We start from the raw sequence: 9,800 nt of genomic DNA, 5'->3' as shown, positions 1-9,800 counted from the left end.
CAGTAGCTAGCCAGCTTGGAGTCAGTCCCCTTAACTGTGGAGATTCTAAATCCCCTGTTAATATTGGTCAGCCAGGGCCTCTTGATTCGCCCAGGTTAACAACCCCAATCAAGAATCTCGTAGTCAACAAAATCCACTTGGTTCCAATCACTACACCCACCAACCCCATTTTGATGTAGTCCCTTCCCATAATTCACCTGCATCTTCTAGATTTTTGTCATTACTGTGCTGTTCCTGGTGGGTAGAGTTAGTAATTTGTTAGCCGGGTAATTTTGTAAATTTGGATGCTGGGGTTCTTTGTATTAAAAAGTCACACTGGTTTCTTCCCCAATGAGGAATTGGCTTCTAAATGGGAAAGGTGGAAACTGGAGTTTGTGATAAACTATAGATTTACAATAAAGCCCATGTCAATCTCTGAAAAGCTTTTGCTACCTAATTTGGCATTTGGAACAAAGTCCATTAAACAATCCACCTTGTGGTTAAATATTAAGACCATAAGACATAGGAGCAGAAATTAGGCTATTTGGCTCATCGAGTCTGCTCTCCCATTCAGTCACGGCTGATAAGTTCCTCAACCCCATTCTCCCGCTTTCTCCTCGTAACCCTTGATCCCCTTGATAATCAAGAACCTATCTATCTCAGTCTTAAATGTACTCAATGACCTGGCCTCCACAGCCTTCTGTGGCAGTGAATTCCATAGATTCACCACTCTCTGACTGAAGTAGTTTCTCCTTATCTCCGTTCTAAAAGGTCTTCCCTTTACTCTAAGGCTGTGCCCTCGGGTCCTAGTCTCTCCTACCAATGGAAGCATCTTCCCAACATCCACTCTGTCCAGGCCATTCAGTATTCTGTAAGTTTCAATTAGATCCCCCCCTCATCCTTCTAAACTCCAATGAGTATAGTCCCAGAGTCCTCAAACGTTCCTCATATGTTAAGCTTTCCATTCCTGGGACCATTCTCATGAGCCTCCTCTGAACCTGCTCCAGGGCCAGTACATCCTTCCTGAGATATGGGCCCAAAACTGCACACAATACTCCAAATGTGGCCCAACCAGGGCCTTATAAAGCCTCAGTAGTACATCCCTGCTTTTATATTCAAGTCCTCTCAAAATAAATGCCAACACTGCATTTGCTTTCCTGACTACTGACTCAACCTGCAAGTTTACCTTGAGAGAATCCTGGACTATAACTCCCAAGTCTCTTTGCACTTCAGACTTCTGAATTTTCCCCCCATTTAGAAAATAGTCCATGCTTTTATTCTTCTTACCAAAGTGCATGACCTCACACTTTCCCACACTGTACTCCATCTGCCACTTCTTTGTCCACTCTCCTAACCTGTCCAAATCCTTCTGCAGCTTCCCCACCTCCTTAATACCACCTGTCGCTCCACCTGTCTTTGTATCGTATGCAAACTTAGCCAGAATGCCCACAGTTCATTCATTTAGATCATTAATGTGTAAAGTGAAAAGTTGTGGTCCCAACACTGATCCTTGTGGAACACCACTTGTCACCGGCTGCCATCCTAAGAAAGACCCTTTTATCCCCTCTCTCTGGCTGTCTGGCAGAAGGCAATCTTCTATCCATGCTAGCATGTTGCTTCTAACACCGTGGGCCCTTGTCTTACTCAGCAGCCTCCTGTGCGGCCCCTTGTCAAAGGCCTTCTTGAAGTCCAGGTAGATAACATCCATTGGCTCTCCCTGGTCTACCCTGCTTATTACTTTCTCAAAGAATTCAAGCAGATTTGTCAGGCATGATCTCCCCTTGATGAAGCTGCTGACTTTGCCCTATTTTACCATACACTTCCAAATATTCAGAAATCTCATTCTTCGCAATGGATTCCAAAATCTTACCCACAACTGAGGTTAGGCTAATCAGCCTGTAATTTTCTGTCTTTTGCCTTACTCCATTTTTAAACAGAGATGTCATGTTAGCGATTTCCCAGTCCTCTGGGACCCTCCCTGATTCTAGCGATTCCTGAAAAATCAATCTAATGCTTCCACTATCTCTTCAGTTATCGCCTTTAGAACTCTGGGGTGTAGTCCATGTGTTCCAGGTGATTTATCCACCTTCAGGCCAGTCAGTTTTACTAGCACCTTTTTCTTGGCGATGGCCACCATATTCAGCTCTGCCCCTGACTCTCTTGAATTTTTGGGATATTACTCGTGTCTTCCACTGTGAAGACTGACGGAAAGTAATTATTCAGTTCCTCAGCCATTTCCTTGTTCCCCACTAGTATCTCTTCAGCGTCATTTTCCAGTGGTCCAATGTCCACTTTTGCCCCTCTTTTGCCCTTTATATATCTAAAGGAACTCTTATAGTTTTTATTTATATTACTGTCTAGTTTACCCTGATATTTAATCTTCTCCCTCCTTATTTCTTTTTTTTTGTTGCCCTCTGTTGGCCTTTAACCTAGGAGTACTCTCCTGCTTTTTTTAAAATTCATTCGTGGGATGTCGGCATCACAGGCTAGGCCATTTATTGCCCATCCCTAATTGCCCAGAGGGCATTTTACAGCCAACCACATGGCTGTGGGCCTGGAGTCTGGAGTCTGGCCAGACCAGGTAAGGTTGGCAGATTTCTTTCCCTAAAGGGCATTAGAGAACCTGGTGGGCATTTCCTGACAATTGACAGTGGTTTCATGGTCATCATTAGACTCACAATTCCAGATTCTTTTTTTAAATGAATTTAACTGCTACCATCTGCCATAGCGGGATTTGCACTCGGGTCCCCAGAACTTTAGCTGAATTTCTGGATTAACAGTCTACTGATAATACTGCTAGACCATCACCTCCACTTTCTTTTTGTTTCCTTGACATAGTGTCTGATAAGAACTTTTAAACTTAACTGAGTGAGCAGACAGAGCCTTGGTTTAATATCTCCTCTGAAAAACTGCACCTCCAGCAGTGAATCACTCCCTCAGTAGTGAGTGTCAGCTTAGATTTAGGGCTCAGGTCTCCTGTATGGGACTTGAGCCAGGGGCAAGAGGGTAATCCTCTTGAGACATGGATGGTGCAGCTGAGCAGCAGAAGACTCCAAATTACAGATTGTGAAAGGGAGAGAAAGGAATAATTACAGGAATTTGAAGAAACAAGAGAAGGTGAGATAAAAACAGAACTGAGAAAATGGAAAGAAATATGTGATCAGAGGCCAGTCTCTCAGGTTAATTGTAGCAATGTGTTATGTTCTCAAAATGTGCATTAGCATGTCCAAACTTTAAAGAAGTCCTATTTTGGAACCAGAGTTTTCAGACATTGTGATGTGAAAGCAAAATTCAAAGCTACAACAAGAGGAAACGTTTCTTCTAATGGAGTGAGCTGTTGTCCTGGCATACACCCGAGAGGGTGGCAGGAGCTGGTTAAATATGGTACTCAAATCAGAACTGGATCCATAGCTAAAGAACAAACATTTGTGGTGCTCACAGATGACGATGAGGAGAATGATGATCAACTGGAGAGTCGCATCAAAGAGCTGGCATAATCGCAGAATCCCTACAGAGTGGGAGCAGGCTCTCCGAAGGGCATTCCACACCAGACCCAGCCCCTACCCTATCCCTGCATTTCCCATGGCTAACCCACCTAGCCTGCACATCCCTGGACACTACAGGGCAATTTAACATGGCCAGTCCACCTAACCTGAACATCTTTGGACCATGGGAGGAAAGCGGAGCACCTGGAGGAAACCCACGCAGATATGGGGAAATGTGCAAACTCCACACAGACAGTCACCCGAGGGTGGAATCAAACCCGGGTCCCTGGTGCTGTGAGGCAGCAGTGCTAACCACAGTCTAAAAGGTTAATGGGGAGGGCAATTGGAAACTAATCTTTTTTTATGTTTTAGAGTTAAATAGTCAATTTCGAAATCAAATCGTACTGAAACACTTTATAATTATTTTCTGTTACCTCCAGGCACTCATCTTGTGCTTGGGTTTCACTGCTATCAGGTGATGCTGGAAAGCCAGTTGGCACTCATCCAATAAGAAGTGGCATCTGATTGGCCTGAGCTGCCTTTACAAGCTGATTGAGTCAGCTCGCTGTACATAACCGCTCGACTGTTGGGAAGTGAAGTATTCTGAAGTCTTCCCTCTTGAGTGGTAGAGTTTGTAGATTGTATTCAAGATTTTGATCCAATTCTTATCCACCTAGAAAGATGAGTAAAGCTGCTTCAAAGTAGGTGTCTTTATCTTGTTTGCTTTTCCAACTTTGTAAAATGTAGTTTAAAAGCTACAGGAAGTGGCTGACCACGGTTGCTGTGCAACTGTGTTTAACTTTGCTGGTCTATTTTTAAGCTGCTGCTTCCAGTAATTTGTTTGTTCATTTTGATTGTAAAATGTTATATTCCTCTCTAAAGGGGTCTGTCTTTTTAAGATAGTGGAAAGGCTGCTTTATTTTCTGTTGCCAGGATACATTCTTGGCATTTTCTTGTTCTTCTTCCATTCCAATTTGGCTTGTTTGGCACAATGGGTCTGTCTCACTCAGCTGCAATGTTGAGAGTTACTTTTGTAGCATTTTAATGTTGTTTAGTTTCTCACAAGTAATCTTTTAATAACAAGCTTGTAGAGGCACAGCCAACAGCTTTTTTTTTTACTTCTGTGTTCAGAATGTAAATTCGCTCTCTCCTCCAGTTTGTATATAGTTAGCCTCCAATAGCTGGTTGACCAACTTTAGTTCTCAAATTACTTTTCAAAATTCTAATCTACTGTAGCACATGCAACAACTAAAGTCATAGAGCTGTACAGCATGGAAATAGATCCTTCAGTCCAACTTGTCCGTGCCGACAAGGTATCCTAAATTCATCCAGTCTCATTGGGCCCATATCCCTCTAAACCCTTCCTATTCACGTACCTGTTCAGATGCCTTTTTAAATGTACCTGCCTCTACCACTGCCGTTCATTTCCATACATGCACCACCCTCTGCATTTAAAAAGTTGCCCCTCAAGTCCCTTTCAAATCTTTCCCATCTCTTCTTAGACCTATGCCCTCTAGTTTTGGACTACCCCACCCTGGAGAAAAAGACCTCGGCTATTCACCCTATCCTTGCCCCTCATGATTTTATAAACCTCTATAAGGTCACCCCTCAGTCTCCGACGCTCCAGGAAAAATAGCCCCAGCCTATTCAGCCTCTCCGTATAGCTCTAACCCTCCAAACCCAGCCACATCGTTGTAAATCTCCTTTGAACCCTTTCACGTTTCACAACATCTCTGCAATAGCAGGCAGACCAGAATTGAGCACAGTTTTCCAAAAGTGGCCTAACCAATGTCTTGTACAGCCACATTACTATTTTCCAGTGTAACTGGAAGCTGCAGTTCAGGTGCAACTTGCTGAAATGTTATTGATTGATTTGTACATTTCACTCCACTCCAACCGAGTTGTGTTGGGTTGGTTTGCAACTGTCCTGACATTGTGTAGTTTTTAATTCCTTCAGTTGCTTTGATCATAGATCATAGAATTCCTACAGTGTGGAAACAGGCCCTTCGGCCCAACAAGTCCACACCGACCATCAGAGCATCCCACCCAGACCTATCCCTATAACCCACCTAATCTGCACATCCCTGAACACTACGGGCAATTTAGCATGGCCAATCCACCCTAACCTGCACGTTTTTGGACTGTGGGAGGAAACTGGAGCACCCGGAGGAAACCCACGCAGACATTGGGAGAATGTGTGGCGTTGCACAGATAGTCGCCTAAGGGTGGAATTGGACCGAGGTCCCTGGCACTGTGAGGCAGCAGTGCTACCACTGTGCCACCCCTTTTTAGCTTCAAGAGCAGGTGAGATTTTGGGAATCACTGGATAGGCGCAACTCCAACGACACTTCAGAAGTTTGACATCACCCAGGACAAAGCAGCCTGTTTTGACTAGCATCACATCCTCAGTAGCAGCAGTGTGTACCATCTACAAGATGCACTGCAGAAATTCACCGCGGCTCCTTAGACAGCATTATCCAAACGCTTGACCACTTCCATCTAGAAGGACAAGGGGAACGATATACATGGGAACGCCACCATCTGAAGGTTCCCCTCTGAACCATGTATCATCCTGACTCAGAATCTGTACGGTGTGAAAAGAGGCCATTCAGATGTTGAGTCAGCACTGACCCTCCATCCCAGTCCACCACCCTATCCCTGTAACCCTACATTTCCTGTGGCTACCCCACCTAGCCTGCACTTCCCTGGACACCATGGGCAAGTTAGCATAGTCAATACATATAACCTACACTTCTTTGCGGGTTTCCTTCCATAGTCCAAAGATTTGGAGAACGTGCAGACTCAACACAAACAGTTGCCCAAGGCTGGATTCAAACCTGGGTCCTTGGCACTGTGAGGCAGCAGTGCTAACCGCTGAGCCACCATGCCAACTCAGAAATATATTGTTGTTCCTTCAATGTCACTGGGTCGAAATCCTGGAGCTCTTTACATAACAGCATTGTGGGTGTCCCCACACCCCAAGGACTTCAGTGGCTTGAGAAGGTGGCATTGAGAGTTGCCCTTGCACATGATACTCATATGCCATGAACATATTTTTTTTAAATGACACACCCAAAAATATGACAGTGTTTTTCATTTTTGTTTGGTTGTAGCCTAACTTAAACCAATTTCCATTCCCCATTTGTATCTCACCTCATTGACCTACATCGGCTCTTGATTGTAAAATGTGTCTTGATTTTTAAAATTCTCACCTTCTTTTTCAAATCGCACCATGGCATCACCACTTCCTTTCTCCCTAATATCCTCCAGAGAGTCAATGACTCTCTCCAATAAGTGTATCTAATCACTGCCCCTTGACATTCAATGACATTGCCGTCTCTGAATCCCCCACTAACAACATCCTGGGTGTTACCATTGACCAGAAACTCAACTGGATTCAGCACATGAACACAGTCTCTACAAGAGCAAGTCAGAGGCTAGGAATACTATAGTGAGCAACTACTTCCGGACTCCCCAAAGCCTGTCCACCATTGACCAGGCACAAGTCAGGAGTGTAATGGAATACTCCCTACTCGCCTGGATGGGCGCAGCTCCAACAACACTCAAGAAACTTGACACCATCCAGGACAAAGCAGCCCGCTTGATTGTTACCGCGTCCGCAAACATCCACTCTAGCTTTCAGTAGCAGCAGTGTGCACCATCTACAAGAAATTTACTCGAGCTCCTTAGACAGCACCTTCCAAACCCACGACCTCTACCATCCTGAAGGACAAGGGCAGCAGATACATGGGAACACCACTGCCTTCAAGTTCTCCTCCAAGCCACTCACTGTCCTGACCTGGAAATATATTACTGTTCATTCACAGTTGCTGGGTCAAAATCCTGGAATTCCCTCCCTAGTGGCATTGTGGGTCAACCTACAGCAATTCAAGAAGGCAGCTCACTACTTCTCAAGGGGTAACTAGGGATTGGCAACACCAGCCAGAAATACCCGCATCCCACAAGTAAATTTAAAAGTTAAAAAGCTCCACGATCCTTTTGAAATCTGTGCTGCTCTATTTCTGGCCTCTTGGGACCATGCCCGAGTTTAATTGTTCCATCTTTGGCACCTGAGATTTCAACCAGATGGGGTCTATGGTCTAGGATTTCTCTAGAAAGAACTTTCTGCCTTTTTAAATGCTTTTTTAAAACCAGTTCTATGACCAAGCTGTTGGCCATCTGCCCTAATATCATTGCATCTCTCTCTAGCATTTAATTTTGTTTCTTTAATGCATGTGTGGGAGTTTAATCACAAGGCAAACATGAGCTATTGCTGTAAATTGTGGTGATGAGAGGGAACCTTTTCAGATTTGAGGGCCGAAGATATTGGTACTAATAATGGAATAGAAAAGCTATGTTTAGGTTTTTGGTTAAAACTCTGACACGATTTAATGCCAATGTTGTCATCCCACCAAAATCTACTTCTGTTGTTGCCTGGTACGACATCGTAGATGTCAATGTTACTGGACCAGCTAAGTTTGTCTGCACAGTATCCTGTGCATCCCAGCAATTTTTAAAAAGATGCCTGTGACTCTAAGATAACTCCAGGAAGAAAGATCTCTCTTCGTACCCATCTGTGGGGGATGCTGGGAAAACTGTCAAAAGCTGGTGCAGCCTCCAATTGTGGAAGAAGTGGGCAAAAATTTTTTTTTTTAATTCATGGGATGTGGGCGTCACTGGCTACGCAGCATTTATTGCCCATCCCTAATTGCCCAGGAGGCTGTTAAGAGTCAACCACATTGCTGTGGGTCTGGAGTCACATGTAGGCCAGACCAGGTAGGGATGGCATTTGCTTCCCTAAAGGACATTAGTCAACCAGATGGGCTTTTCCAGCAATTGGCAATGGATTCACGGTCATCATTAGACCCTTAATTCCAGATTTGTATTGCATTCAAATTCCACCATCTGCCATGATGTGTCCACAGAATCCCTGCATCTCTGGATTAACAGTCCAGTGTTTAACACCACTAGACCATCGCCTCCCCAACTTGAATTATAGGACCTGGCAGTCAAAGAAAAAAGTCCTGCTTTTTTTATTTGTAGAGCACTTTTCATGTCCTCTGGTCACCTCACTGGGCTTTACAGCTCACAAAATATTTTTGTAGCCGCTCTTGTAGTGTACAAAATGTGGCAGCCAAGTTGTGCACAGTAAGCTCCCACAAATTGCAATGGGATAATGACCAAATCTTCTTTTAAATTTGCATGATCTGGGTTGAGATGTGTATTAGCCATGTCACCAGGGAGAACTCCCCTTCAAAATAGTGCTGTGGGATCTTCTTTCCACGTGCCCCTTTAAGACCCCACTGAGAGACAGTGCCTCCAACAGTGTGGCACTCCCTCCATACTGCTCTGGGACTATCAGCCGCCTTGTTGTTGTCCTCACTTGCTGGAGTGGGAGTGGAGCCCAGACCCATAATGACTCAGGCAAGACTGCTGTCTGCTGAGCCGCAACTGAAGAGCAACATAAGTGGTTGTTATAATTCCCTGACATGACTTACTTATCCAAATTTATGCATGGATATTAACTTGTAAGCATTCAAGCAGGCACTTGGCTCCTCCACCCTATTACGTTGCTCAATCAGACTCTTGACTGACCTGTAACTTTGTTCCATCAACCCTCTTTTTAGTTCTGTAGCTCTTGCCTAACAAAACTCTTTTTTTTCTCAAAAATATTCATTAACCATCCCTCTGCTTTCTTGGGCAGCAAATGTTTGTTTTTTTTTTGTTAAAATTACTTTTTGGAAGCTGCTATTATGATACCTTTATTTTCTCTCTCTCTCTTTCTTTTTTAAAATGTTTCTGAACACTGAAGCCTTTAGTTGAGCAAACAAAGTTGCCTGTCAGTCGGGCTGTGTACATTGGTAATTACTGTAGTACGGAGCATTGATGCCTGCAGGTTAGGCGAGGTTTTAATCCTGACTGACTGACTTCTTAAAAAGAACATCCTTCCTGCTCCTCTGATGCTGCTTGGCCTGCTGTGTTCATCCAGCTCTTGTTATCCCAAAAAACAAGTTTATTTTTAAAAAATAAGCATCTGTGGGTGGATTGGGAGCCTTTTATCGTGAGAAATAGATTGACTGACTAATAACATTAATAAATATTTGTCTGCTTGCATTTTGAGCGTAAGATGTACAAGATTGATTCCAGGGATGAGGAATGGCAGTCACGTGAATAATTGGACAAATGGGTAGCACAGTGTGTCAGTGGTTCACACTACTGCCTCGCAGCACCAGGGACCCAGGTTCGATTACACCCTTGGGTGACTGTTTGTTTGTGTGGAGTTTTCACGTTAAAATGAATCACTACAGTGTGGAAACAGGCCATTTGGCCCAACAA

The 9,800-nt window shown here is 44.1% G+C and overlaps 1 protein-coding gene across 1 annotated transcript in view; it reads left to right on the top strand.

Moving 5' to 3' along the window:
- Positions 1-4,041: 4,041 nt before the first annotated feature.
- eml2 (EMAP like 2) overlaps positions 4,042-9,800 on the top strand; it is a 62,610-nt gene continuing 56,851 nt past the window's right edge. Inside the window, exon 1 of the mRNA XM_020536191.2 lies at positions 4,042-4,165. Within this exon, the coding sequence (XP_020391780.1) occupies positions 4,146-4,165 (20 nt within the window). The 5' untranslated portion in view covers positions 4,042-4,145. The remainder of the gene's footprint in view (positions 4,166-9,800) is intronic.

This window comes from Rhincodon typus, chromosome 39, assembly GCF_021869965.1.
Source record: "Rhincodon typus isolate 14 chromosome 39, sRhiTyp1.1, whole genome shotgun sequence".
Classification (NCBI taxonomy): domain Eukaryota; kingdom Metazoa; phylum Chordata; class Chondrichthyes; order Orectolobiformes; family Rhincodontidae; genus Rhincodon; species Rhincodon typus.
Note: the sequence above shows the minus strand (reverse complement) of the source record. Positions and strands in the feature narration are given on the sequence as shown.